This window comes from Otolemur garnettii, unplaced genomic scaffold (genome assembly GCF_000181295.1).
Source record: "Otolemur garnettii isolate 467f Iridium unplaced genomic scaffold, OtoGar3 scaffold00067, whole genome shotgun sequence".
In the NCBI taxonomy this organism is placed as follows: domain Eukaryota; kingdom Metazoa; phylum Chordata; class Mammalia; order Primates; family Galagidae; genus Otolemur; species Otolemur garnettii.
In genome coordinates, this window is record NW_003852462.1 from 7141663 (window position 1) to 7155821 (window position 14159).

At 42.7% G+C, this 14159-nt stretch overlaps 1 protein-coding gene across 2 annotated transcripts in view; it reads left to right on the top strand.

The window, feature by feature from the left end:
• KIF1B (kinesin family member 1B) overlaps window positions 1-14159 on the top strand; it is a 161503-nt gene that overhangs the window by 82025 nt on the left and 65319 nt on the right. For both annotated transcript variants that reach the window (XM_023515228.1, XM_012807292.2), the window contains exon 21: window positions 13860-13956. In XM_023515228.1, coding sequence (XP_023370996.1) covers window positions 13860-13956 — 97 coding nt within the window. The remainder of the gene's footprint in view (window positions 1-13859; window positions 13957-14159) is intronic.

Consider the following 14159-nt stretch of genomic DNA (forward strand, 5'->3'; position numbering starts at 1 on the left):
GGGAATAAAGGAGAGGATGGATAATAAACTATCTTTGGCAGTTCTAGCAGCAGTAATGCTCAGATGCTTGAGCACTCACCGTATCAATACCTCATTTCACTGTGTTGGGGGTCTTCCTTTGCCTCGTTGGAGAACACACTTAAAAAGATGGATTTTAATGAGAAGGAAAGAATAGTTTTCTACATCCTTCCTCATCTCTTGAACTTGTCAGAAACTTTTCTGAGAGGCACTGTGAAGAGACAGAGATTACTGAGATCGCCTGACTTCATGTTGTGGAAGATTCCTAAGTCACAGAAAATCGTCTGTCGAACACTTGCCTTCCAAACGGTGTGGAAAACTGCAGCCAAGATAGCAGTTAGCGTTAAAGGGAGTCTTAAAGATTGTGACTATGTGATTTTTTTTTTCCTTTGTGTGTGGGCACTATGCTTTATTAGAACACATTATTTTTAATCATGATATTTTTTCTTTGCTTCTAAAAGTGCTTTAGAAAGTGGCTCCCACTTAATTTTGCTTTCCTCCTTAAAAAAGAGGGATGTTTTTGCATTCATAGCCAGAACAGTTCTAGTCCTCAGCTGAGGTTTTATGGCAAATTACAGCTGGGTGGATGACGTCCGTAGTGGCTGGATGGAGAGGACAGCCTCCTGTCCCGTGTGTCTTGAACGTCTCGATAGGCTGCTTCAGTCACTTCAGTGCATCTCGTGTGCACCCCTCTTGTCCTCCTTTTTTTCCTTCTTCAGACATAAATGTGCTAACTCTTCCTTTCTGGCCAAATGAAATGTATTTTCTAAGATTAAAAATAATTATTCAGTTTCCAACTCTAACAAAACTGGGCTCTTCTTTCTCTAACTTTAGCTAACACAGGCTAGACTCATCTATTCTCATTTTTATGGTGGCCTTTTAATCTTGTTACGGACAGGTGCCTCCCTTCCCTACTGAATAGGATTGAGTTACTCTCCTGGTGGTCAGGTGACACCTTAGAATGAAGAGTTATATAATATTCTCATTTACAAATGTGGACCGTGGTAAGGACTGTGTCCACAGTGATATCCCAAAGAACTAGGCTTACGTTGGTGCTTTATCTGCTGATAGAGGCGTCTTCGTGTTGCTGAAATGTTTAGGTATCTGAAGGAGCCCTTAATTTCCCAGATGACCAGGAAGAAGTTAACCAAGGTTTGATTGACTTGTCTCTTCATGCATTTCAGAACACAGGCTTATCTTGAAAGGTATCTTTATAGAAAATACACATAAAATTGCTTTGTTGATTCTCCTACAAAATAAGGAAATAGTGCCATGTTTTTGTGAACTCTTGGTATCCCATATTACTTTTTTTTTAACGGCTGGTATCTCTCCCTAACGTTAAAAATACTGTAAGACTGCCTCGATGCCCGTAGCACAGTGGTTACGTCACCAGTCACATACACTGAGGCTGCCGGGTTCGAACCCGGCCTGGCCAGCTAAACAACAATGACAACTGCAACAAAAAGTAGCCTGGGTGTTGTGGTGGGCGCAGGTTGTCCCAGCTACTTGGGAGGCTGAGGCAAGAGAATCACTTAAGCCCAAGAGTTTGAGGTTGCTGTGAGCTGTGATGCCACAGCACTCCACCCAGGGCAACATAGTGAGACTCTGTCTCAAAAAAAAAAAAAATACTGTAAGACCAAAAAGAAGTGGTCAAAATTAAACCATTATATTATTGAAGTGTTCTTAGCTATTATTATAGTGAAATTAAAAAAGTACTTATGCTTTTGAAATTATATAATGATCTGACATTAATGGGAATATGGAGGGGTCCTAATTAATTGCTATAGTTTAAACAGACCAATATAGTATTCCTTAGAGAGTTAAAGATACTCTGTTTTCTAGTACGTCTAAACCAAAGGGCTTATACTGTATTCTTGCTTCCAGTTCTTTTTAGCACAGCAAATCGTTTCTCCTTTCCTGGTAATACAATGAATGGGAATTGTTTATTACATTGAAGTGACTTGAAGTGACCTTTTATGCTTTAGGTGCAGGTTGATGCTGCAAAAAAACAAAACAAAATACCGAGTCTGTCACACTGATGTCTACAGCAAAGGCTGTCATACTACACCCAAGTTACACAGCCTTCCTGTGGTCAGCTGCTGTGCCCCAGTGCCTTCCTGGTCCCTTGTAGACTTGCCTTAATGATTTTTACGAAAGACTAGGAGGAGGGGAAGCTGCCTGTATCCGGGTAGAACAAACCTTCTCGAAAGGCGCAGTGCAAAGCAAACAATTGTTCTATATTGTCAGAGCCAAAATTGTTATAAGCAACATCTGTGATTGTCCTGTTTATGTCACCTTTTCCAGATTTTAAAATCTGTTCTAGATATACTTCGTTTGAACCACTTTTGGTTGTGAAATGCATTGAGTTTTCTCTCATCATTACTGTAAAAAGAAATTTTGAATCTTTTTGTTAACGAACTGTGGATCCCCCCCCCCCATTTCTTAAAAAAATGCTTGAAGATTGTCTCTGAGTGTAAGATCTGCCTTTTAGAAAGGGAGAGTTAGTTTGTAATGTTAAAAAATTAAGTCCTTGTTCAATAAAAGTTGAAATCATCTTTTAAGAGTGTGATTTCTGTCTGTGGGAGGAGGAGGAAAAAGTAAAACAAGGTACGATTGATGTAACCTGGTCCTGACTTTTATTTTACTTTTCCATCTGAAGATGGTTGCTGCAAACCAAACCTTTCTTTTCTTTGTTCCTTTTTGTTTTTTTTTTCCTTAGACAGAATCTTATATTGTTGCCCAGGCTAGACCTCAGCCTAGTTCACAGCAACCTCAAACTCCTGGACTCAAGCGGTCCTCCTATCCCAGCATCCCAAGTATCTGGGACTACAGGCACCCACCACAACCACTGGTTAATTTTTTCTGTTTTTATAAGAGATAGGGTCTTCTTGCTCTTGCTCAGGCTGGTTTTAAACTCCTGAGCTCAAGTGATCCTGTCACCTCACCCTCCCAGAGTGCTAGAATGACAGGGGTCAGCCACAATGCCAAACCCAAATCTTTTTTTATATTTCTACATGAACTTGATTAAAGTTTTTGCTTTTATTGCTCTTTTCTGTTTATCAGAATTCTCTTTTTTTTTTCCTTTTGAGACAGAATCTAACTATGTGAGCCTTCAGTAGAGTGCTGTGGCATCACAGTTCACAGCAACCTGAAACTCTTGGGCTTAAGCAATTCTCTTGCCTCAACCTCCCAAGTAGCTGGGATTATAGACGCCTGCCACAATGCCTGGCTATTTTTTGTTGTTTGGCAGGCCGGGACTGGGTTTGAACCCACCAGCCCTGGTGTATGTGACTGGTGCTCCAGCTGCTGAGCTTTAGGCACCAAGCCTGTTTTTTGCTTTTTTTTTTGTTTATATTTGAGACAGAGCCTCAAGCTGTCATCCTGGGTATAGTGCCCTAGCATCACAGCTCACAGCAACCTCCAACTCCTGGGCTCAAGCGAGTCTCCTGCCTCAGCCTCCCAAGTAGCTGGGACCATAGGCACTTGGCTGTTTTTTGGTTGCAGCCATGATTGTTGTTTGGCAGGCCCAGGCTGGATTCAAAACCGCCACCTTAGGTATATGTGGCTGGCGCCTTAGTCACTTGAGCCACAGGCGCCAAGCCTTTTTTTTTCTTTTGAGACAGAGACTCACTATGTCGCCATGGGTAGAGTGCTCTGGTATCACAGCTCACAGCAACCTCAAACTCTTGGGCTTAAGCAATTCTCTTGCCTCAGCCTCCCTAGTAGCTGGGACTACAGGCATCCGCCACAACACCTGGCTTTTTTTTTTGGTTGTGGTTGTCATTGTTGTTTGGCAGACCCAGGCTGGATTCGAATCCTTCAGCTCCAATGTATGCGGCTGGCACCCTAGCCACTGAGCTACAGGTGCCGAGTGGCCAATCCTGTTTATCAGAATTCTATTTTTAAATGGGTTCTTTAAGCCCTGCTTTATGCTACATTTCCTTTAATTAAATGAAATCTTTTCTCCTATTAGATGAATAAACATATCACTTCCTGATTTCTTTGAGTTTTCTTTAAACTATGTTTTCAACTTCTTCAATGCATTGCCTTAATTCGAAGTTCTTTTAAATGAAATGGTATGCTTCCCTTTTGATGGATGGAAACTAAATTTTTACAAAGCTTTGAGTAGCTCTGTAGCTTTTCTTTTCTCCTTTAACTTCTGCTTTTTTCCACCCCGCATGCTGGTATCATGCTAGAGAAAGCAGGATATTTTTGTGGAGCAAACCTTGAGTCTTATTGAAAATTTGAACCTGACTTTATTTTTTATATTGAAAGACAGCACAGTTGGGCGGCACCTGTTGCTCAGTGAGTGGGGCGCTGGCTCCATATACTGAGGGTATTGGGTTTAAACCTGGCCCCAGCCAAATTGCAACAAAAAAACAACCCAGCGTTGTGGCGAGCTCCTATAGTCCCAGCTACTCGGGAGACTGAGGCAAGAGAATCGCCTAAGCCCAGGAGTTGGAGGTTGCTGTGAGGTGTGTGACACCATGGCACTCTACCAAGGGCGATAAAGTGAGACTGTGTCTCTACAAAAAAAAAAAAAGAAAGAAAGAAAACAGCACAGTTATGCATTATGAAGTAGAATTTAAAAAAAAAAAGAAATAGAATTTAAAATTTACGTGAGATTTTAATATGAAATTTAGAACTTTAGAGAAATGTTATGCTTGAATTGGTCTGTCTCCAGCCTCATACCCTTTTCCTTCAGGTATTTTGCATTTCTCGGCTATTGGAGAAACTGATGGGAAAGTTGCCAAGACCTTACTATTTTAGGGTGACCAGAAGATTCAGGTATAATGTGGTAAAACGCAGTGGTAGTTGTATGCACAGGGTGAGAGTCACATCCGGAGGGGAGGGAAAGAGAAAGTTTCTGAAGGAGGAAGCCCTGAGCAAGAGCAGAGGAGGTACAGCTGGAAGTCTATCCAAGTATAGAATAGCAGGGGGATGGGGACGTCAGGAGCAGGAAACTTAGAGGAAGTTAGGGTGTCAGAACATCAGTCGTGTGGGGGGGTGTGTCAGTGATGAGGTGGGTTGGAAGGAGCACAGACCAGCTCGTGGCATGCAGAGGACCTAGAATTTTGTTTTGAATGTGATGAGAAACTACCACATGACTTTAAAGCACAGTAGATAACATGCCAAAGCCTGGGTGGGTGTGTTGTAGTAAAACTCTATTTACAAAAACAGGTGGTGGGCTGGGGCTAGCCTGCAGGCCAGAGTTTGCCAACCCCTGGTCAAGAAGATAGTCACTTTGAGAACTGTGGGGCTAGAACATCAGTATGTGACTGTATATTTCATCTAGAAGACAGATACGTGCCAGATGCCACCGGGGATCTGATGTTAAATGTCCCATGTGTGGTCCCTGGCCTCGTGAAGTTCAGAGTTGTGGGGGAGACAGATGTTAGACAAATAACCAGTCCTTATTTAGTACCTTTGTGACAAGGGCCATGGGGGGAATATACGGGGTGCTCTGAAGGCTGTAGCATGTGCCTCTGTCAGTGAAAAGCAGCTCTCCTGCTTCTAGCTAATGGATGATCTTTTTGTTTCACTGTGGAGAAAAAAAGCAGTCAGAAGAAAACTTCCTCTCCCGGCCCTGCATGCCTGCATGGTGCGTCCATGCCTTGCCCTCCTGTGGGTGGGTGGCTGAGCTTTGTTCAACCCAGGCCTCCTCCTCTACATTCCATCCCTTCTCAAGAACTTGTGGTCCATGGTCCCCCCGTCTCTGCTCTTTTACAACCTCAGTTTCTCTCCTGGATTATTCCTGCCAACACACAAACATGTCTTCATTACACCAATTTCAAGTTTCCTGTACTTGTTATTTCCCACTTGTCCACCTCCCGCTCCTGTTGTTTTTTTTTTTTTCCTGTCCTCACTTGTGCTTAAACTCATCTAATTAGACTCTTGTTCCTACCTCACCCCTGAAGCCACTTTGTCACCAAAGATCTCCGTGGGGACAAATTCAGAGGTGTTTCTCAGTCTTCCTCTCACTGACTCTCTGGTATTTGATGCGGTTCCTTCTTTACTTCCTGGGACACTTTCTTCTTCTGGCTTCTTATTCTCCCCCAGACTTAGTAGCTGTTCCTTCATGGTCTCTGTGGCCACAGCTCTCGGCTATACCAGCGCCCATGTATTTCTGCAGCTTTCTCTTCCATTCGTCCACTGGTGATCTAAGTCATATATTCAGCTTGTCTTAATACAGATTTAAGTTTTTTCATGTATTGACTTTTTGAATCCTCCCAGTACACATCTCTCCTCTGTGAGACAGGTATTGTTACTCATTTTACATACTTCCCCAGAGCCACGCAGCTACTAAGTGGGGGAGCCAGGTCCAGTCTCAGGGAGAGAATCCGCCTGCGTCCCCTGCCCTGCCCTGCCCCTGGCTATCTGCTGCCTCTCAGGTGTACTGTCCTGTCAGGGCCCCTGCGCTGAGCTCCAGGTGCTGACATGTACCTGTGACCTCACACGCAGGTAGTGTATAGGCATCTCACAGTTAAACTGCAGCAACTAGCTCAGGCCAAAAATCAGATCAACCTCAGTTCTCTCTCTCTCTCTCGCCTTTTTTTTTTTTTTTGCAGTTTTTGGCCAGGGCTGGGTTTGAACCCTCCATCTCCGATATATGGGGCCGGTGCCCTACTCCTTTGAGCCACAGGCACTGCCCTCAGTTTTTTCTTTTTTACTCACATCTCACGATCAATCCTTTTTCCACTGGTTGTAGGACATATTCCAACTCCATCTCTTTTCACCACCTTTGCTGCCAGACCTCCCGGTCCAGGCTGCCACCATCCCCTGAGATGCTGGGCGTAGTCACAGCCTCCTGACTACTCTCCTTTCCTCTTCCGTTCCCCCCAAGCCCCACAGAAAGGTGTTTTTACCCAGCTCTAAACCACCCAGTGGCTTCCCTTGAAGTAAAATCCACACTCCTTACTGTGGTCTATAAAGCTGTCCATCACCCAGTCCCTTCCTGACCACCTCAACTGCATCTCCTCCCCTTCTCTCTGCCAGTCCACCCACACGTTTTCTTGCTTTTTCTGAAACACACAGAACTCTTTTCTTTTTTTAAAAAAAAAAATTATTTTAGCTGGGCACAGTGGCTCATACCTGTAATCCCAGCACTCTGGGAAGCTGAGGCAGGTGGACTGCTTGAGCTCACGAGTTTGAGACCAACCTGAGCCAGAGCAAGACCTCATCTTTAAAAAGTAGCTGGGTGTTGTGGTAGGCACCTGTAGTCCCAGCTATTTGGGAGGCTAAGGCAAGAGGATTGCTTGAGCCCAAGAGTTTGAGGTTGCTGTGAGCTATAGCCTCTACCAGGGTCATGAAAGTGAGACTTGGTCTTAAAAAAAAGATTATTTTAATTCATTAATTTTTTTATATTTAAAGGCAAGGTCTTGCTCTATTCAAGGTGGTGTGTGCTGTGCACAGCTTACTGCAGCCTCAAACTTCTGGGCTCAGGTGATCCTCCTGCCTCAGCCTCCCAAATAGCTGAGACTATAGATAGATGCCACTATGCCCAGCTAATTTTTTTTTAAAGAAAAAAAATGTCCATCTCGTATGTTCCCCTCATGGCACTTGTCCCCTTTTTTTTTAAAGAGGTGGCGTCTTGCTGTGTTGCCCAGGCTGGTCTTGAATTCTTGGCCACAAGAAATCATCCTACCACAGCCTCCCAAAGTGCTGATATTACAGGCGTGAGCCAGTGTGCCCAGTCCAGGGCTCCTTCCTATCTCAGGATTTTTGTACTTGCTGTTAGCAATACTTTGATTACAATAATCCCGCACCAGATACCTTAATTAAGGCTAAGGCTTAGCATGCTTGCTAAGACCTTCCTAGACCATCTAATTTGAGTCTTTCTCCCATTCCTCTCTTTTCCCTATTGTCTATCCCCTAATCTTACCTTTGTTTATCTTTCTTCATTGCATTCCTTCCCACTGAAATCATAGTGTACACTTTGTTTACTTTTTATCCCCTCTCTCTCCCCTGCTAGTGGGACCTTTGTCATATTGACTGTTAATTATTCCTGGCATCTGGCACATAGTAGGAGCACAAAGGGTATTTGTTGAAAGGAAGGATGGATGGATAATCATTTAAAGAGCATGCTCCAGGCCGGGCGAGGTGGCTCACGCCTATAATCCTAGCACTTTGGGAGGCTGAAGTGGGAGGATCTTTTAAGGTTGCAGTGAGCTATGACAATGCCACTGCACTCTAACCTGGCCAGCAAAGCAAGACTCTGTCTCAAAAAAAAAAAAAAAGGCATACTGTGAATGGCCAGGATTCAAGTCCCACTTCCACCACTTCTTTAACTCTGTCATCTCTGAAAAGGTACTTAGTTTCTTTAAGCCATTTCTTTCTCTTTAATATGAGGCTATAGTATCATCTTTATAGGGTTATTGGCAAGATTAAAATAATTTAGGTTAAACGTGAAGAACAGTCCCTGACACAAAATAAGATTAAAAACAAAGGTGGGTAGGTAGAAGAGAAAGAACATTCTAGAAGAGAGAACAGCCAGTGTTGAACCTTTATATTTTGAACTATTAAGACTTTAAATGGCTATGAAAAATATATGTATTTTCAGCTTTTTTTCTTTTCTTTTCTTTTTTTTGAGACAGAGTCTCAAGCTGTTACCCTGGGCCCTGGGTAGAGTGCCCTGGTATCACAGCTCATAGCAACCTCAAACTCTTGGGCATAAGCTCAAGTTCTCTACCTCAGACACCCAAGTAGCTGGGACTATAGGCGCCTGTCTCAATGCCCAGCTATTTTTGTTGTTGTTGTTGTAGTTGTCACTGTTGTTTTAACTGGCCTGGGCTGAGTTTGAACCTGCCAGCCTCAGTGTATGTGGCTAGCGCCCTACCCACTGAGCTACGGGAGCCACCCTGAAAAATACATTTTTTAGTGTGCTTTCCATAATTATCCTAGTTTTCACCATGAAATGAACAGAGCAATAGTATCTGTATTTCTGTTTGTAGTATGAGGGTAACAAACCAAGTGTCCTTGTTGGACGCTAAATGACCTGGTTTGGGGAAGGGGCTGATATAAGAAATGGTGTTGATGCTTAGAATGCTAATTGCTGGTCACAGTGCAGTTAAAGGTTTTAGATCTACACAGTTATGGGAAGTCTTTTTTTTTTTTTTTGCAGTTTTTGGCTGGGGTTGGGTTTGAACCCACCACCTCTGGCATATGGGGCTGGCACACTACTCCTTTGAGCTACAGGCACTGCCCATAGGAAGTCTTTCTTATTTATTTATTTATTTATTTATTTTAGAGGCAGAGTCTCATTGTGTCGCCCTCAGTAGAGTGCTGTGATGGCACAGCTCACAGCAACCTCAAACTCTTGAGTTTAAGCAATTCCCTTGCCTCAGCCTCCCAAGTAGCTGGGGCTACAGGTGTCCGCCACAATGCCCAGCTGGTTTTTTTTGTTGCAATTGTCCTTGTTTAGCTGGGGCTGGCTTTGAACCCGCCAGTTCCTGTGTATGTGGCTGGCTCTGTAACCACTGTGCTAGAGGCACTGAGCCAGCAGCCTTTGTTTTTTACTCAAAGAATTCAATATAATATATAGTTGGGTTTTCTTTAATTTATTTATTTTTTTGAGACAGAGCCTCAAGCTGTCCCCCTGGGTAGAGTGCTATGGCATCACAGCCCACAGCAACCTCCAACTCCTGTGCTCAAGCGAGTCTCCTGCCTCAGCCTCCCAAGTAGCTGGGACCACAGGCACCCGCCACAACACCCGGCTATTTTTTGGTTGCAGCCATCATTGTTGTTTGGTGGGCCTGGGCTGGATTCGAACCCGCCACCTTAGGTGTATATGGCTGGCACCTTAGCCGCTTGAGCCACAGGCGCCGAGCCTATAGTTTTTATAGAAAGAAAAAACTTCCCATTCTCCAGTGTTTTATTTGGAGATATTTCAAACCTACAGAATAGCTGAAAAAATTAGTACAATGGTTGGGCTTGGCCTCTGTGGACCTAGCATTTTGGGAGGCTGAGGTAGTAGGATCTCTGAGCCCAGGAACTCAAGACCGGTCTGGGCAACTTAGCAAGACCTTATACTTACAATAAAAAGTAGAACAACAGAAAAATTAGCTGGGCATAGTGGTGTGTGCACCTGTAGTCCTATCTACTCCAGAGGCTGAGCCAGGTGGATTGCTTGAGCTCAAGAGTTTGAGGTTTCAGTGAGCTGTGATCATGTCTCTGCAGTCTAGCCTGGGCAACACAGTGAGATCCTATTTGCAAAAAAATAGTACATTGAAGCTTTGTATACCCACATTTATATATTTTTTTCTGAAACATTTGAAAGTTGCAGATGCCATTACAATTTACCCCAAATGCTTTAATGTTTCTCTTCTAAAAGCAAGAATGTTAATACCACTATCCCATCCAAGAAATTTAATACTGATTTCAGTATCGTGTAATATACAGTCCATTCTCGGATTTCTCTAATTTTCCCAAAAAATATAAAAGAAGAGTGAGAGAGAATGTGAGTATGTATGTGTGTTTTAACCCAAGATCCAGTCAAGATTTTTGCATTTCATTTGGTCATGATATTTATATTATCTTTCATTATACTGGTATTTTTTGGAAAGTCTAGGCCACATTCTGATTTGTTTCCTCAAGATCGATCTCAGGTTAAACATTTTTTGTAAGAATGCTATACAGGTAACATTGTGTATTTCCCATTACATCACACCAGTACACATAAAACGTCAACTTGTCCTATTACTGATACTGCTAAAGTGTAATAAATTTAGTTAGTGTGATGTTTCTCAGCTCTCTCCACTATAAATATATCATTTTCTTTCTAATTAATAGATATCTGGAGACTGGATTGTGTAAATGTTCTATCTCCCACTACATCTTTTACTCAATTATTCTAGCATTTATTGATTCTTGCTTTACTCAGTTACTCCTTGTTCCTTTTGCATTTCTTAGTTAGCTTTTTTGGGGGGAGGGGGGAAGGAAGACAGAATCTTGCTGTATTGCCCAGGCAGGAGTGCAGCCTTGAGCTCTTTGGCTCAGGTGACTGAGTTTGCTGCCGCAGCCTTGGGTGTAGCTGGGCTACAGGTGATCGCTCACCACTGTTCCCAGTAATTAGCTGGCTTATTTTGTAAAGGAAGACTTTTCCCTTTCTCTTCTTCTCTCAGTATCACTACAAACTCACGGATTCTTTCTATACTCCATGCACTATATTCCTTTTCTATTGTTTTTCCTATGTATTGGCTGGTAGAAGCCAATAAATGTCTTTTGAAATGGTCCTAGCTGTCTTTGAATTCTTCTGTCTTTTTTGTACAAGGCATTGCAGGCCTACCTTGTACTGTCCATGCTCCAAACCTTGAATCAGCCATTTTCTCAAGGATCCCTGGCTCCTTTTTTTTTGAGACAGAGCCTCAAGTTGTCGCCCTGGGTAGAATGCCGTGGCATCACGGCTCACAGCAACCTCCAACTCCTGGGCTCAAGAGAGTCTCCTGCCTCCACCTCCCCAGTAGCTGGGACTACAGGCGCCCGCCACAACGCCTGGCTATTTTTTGGTTGCAGCCATCATTGTTGTTTGGTGGGCCTGGGCTGGATTCGAACCCGCCACCTTAGGTGTATGTGGCTGGCGCCTTAGCCACTTGAGCCACAGGCGCCGAGCCCCTGGCTCCTTTTCGTGGGCAACGGTATGTAGAAACCAAGATCTGGGTGCTAGATATGCTTAGAAAATACATTTGTGGTGGGCACCTGTGGTCTTAGCTACTTGGGAGACAGAGGCAGGAGACTTGCTTGAGCCCAAGAGTTGGAGGTTGCTGTGAGCTGTGATGCCACAGCACTCTTCCCACAGGGACAGCTTGAGGCTATCTCCAAAAAAAAAAAAAAAAAAACACTTTTAAAAAACATTTCTTGTCATTTAGAATGACTTTCATACTTTTAAAAAATGGTTCATAGTCCTTCCTGCAGTCCTATATGATTAAGAAGATCAAATCAAAAATCTTTGTTTAAAGATGAAGAAAGTGAGGTTTTGGATGGCGCCTGTGACTCAAGGAGTAGGGCAATGGCCCCATATACCACTGGAGGTTATGGGTTCAAACCCAGCCCTGGCCAAAAACTGCAACAACAACAAAAGAAGAAGAAGAAGAAAATGAGGTTTAGAGAGGATTTAACTTTCCTGGAATTATAAAGCTGGAAAGAACAGATGCCAGGACCCAAACCCAAGTTATTTTACCTGCTAGCTTAGGTTTTCTTTCTTTCTCTCTTTCTTTCTTTCTTTCTTTCTCTTTCACCATAGTACATAATTTCTAAAAAGTACATCAGGTATTTCACAAAGCTGTGTCATTAGTTCTTGGTCTTGGTCACTGCCGGCCCCACTAAAGAATGAACACTTCCTTTGTGAGACTAACTGACAAATGGTCAGAACCTTAGAAAATAATTGCCTGCTTCTAATCATTGCCATTTGGAGCTCCTTTTGTAATGGAGTTTGCTAAGAAGGCTTTTGGCAGTACTTTGTGATGAATGGAATGTTTGATGTATGACTTGGAGAGCTCTGCCGCAAATAGTGCATGGATCTGTTTATATGATCAAGTAGTTAAAAATTTAAAAAAGAAAGAAGAGAAAACAGTACATGGTCATACCTAAACCCTTTGTCTCATGGCCTGTAATTGGGTCACTGCTGGGGAACCAAAGGAAGCAGGACTCTGGCAGTCAATCTTAAAATGCTGTGGTTATTCTGTATTTTGTTATGTGAAGGTCTTTTTTCTTAACCATGCTTGTTTGATTTTAATTAAAATTTGGGCTTTTTTTCTATTAACCCCCTAAGGAGCCTTTTTAGAAATTTGTCCCCTAATATCCCCACCATGAAATTTTAATACCTCATATATATTTTCTATCTATTAGTATAATACATATACACATACATACATATGCTTTATATAGTTCATCCCTCAAGAACTATTTTTACCCCCCTTGGGGGTGATATTCCCCCTATTGAAAATATGTACAGTAGATGGAAGAATGAAGAATAAATCTGATTTATAAGAATCCATTTTATGTATTTTTTTTTTTTTAAAGACAGAGTCTCACTTTGTTGTCCCAGCTCACAGCAACCTCCAGCTCTTGGGCTTAGGCAATTCTCTTGCCTCACCCTCCCGAGTAGCTGGGACTACAGGCACCCACCACAACGCCTGGCTATTTTTTGTTGTAGTTTGGCCCGGGGCCGGGTTCAAACCTGCTACGCTCTGTATATGGGGCTGACTGAGCCTCAGGTGCCACTCAAGAATCCATTTTATAATAGTATGTTTAAAATGAAGTATCTTTCTTGCATAACTTAAATGCAATCTCTAAATTATAGTTCAAGTCTGTGATTTCTTTTTGTTAACCTGAAGGCTAAATTTGTCCTACCACTGCAAAGGTACTAATTGTTCATCCATACAGAGAGAGCTTCAAAGCCTATAGTGCTAATTTTTTTTTTCCCTTCCCACCAGTTATATACTGGTGAATTTAATTTTCAATATTGTTTTTCTCTGGAATTCCTTAATGTGTAAGATGTTACTTAAATGTATTTTAACATTTAAGTGACAAATGCATTCTTCTTCTCAACACCCTCCCTTTTCCTATCACACCTCAAATAAAGAGCTCTGGAGTCTTTGGGGGAGTAGAGACAGACGACAGCATAACATCCTTTTTGTTTGGCATTTACCTCCTGTGTCTTGTGTGCTTTGTGGTTTTGACCCTAAGCGTTTCTCTGTATGTCTTTGTCATTATTATTTCTTCCTCTGATTCTTTTTTATTTGTCCTTTGCTTTTTCTACTTCCTTCAGTATCCCTTCCATTTCTCTTTTCCTTCCCTCTTATTTCTTCTCTCTCCTACATGTTATCTCCTTTCTTTTCATCCAGGACTATGAGAGTAAGTTGCAGGCCTTGCAGAAGCAGGTGGAGACCAGATCCCTGGCTGCAGAAACAACTGAAGAGGAAGAGGAGGAGGAGGAAGAAGGTGAAACCCAGAGACCACAACATTCCTTTGTTTATCTTTTGAAACCTGTGTTACCGAATTAGTCCTTTTTCCATGATTAAAGCTGGATTCCTCATAGTTGGCCGTACCATTTACCAGTATTTAGAGATGGTTTAAGTGATGCTCAGTGCTGAGAATCCTGACTATATTTACTGAGGTGGGTGTGGGGCCAGTGGTGTTCCTCA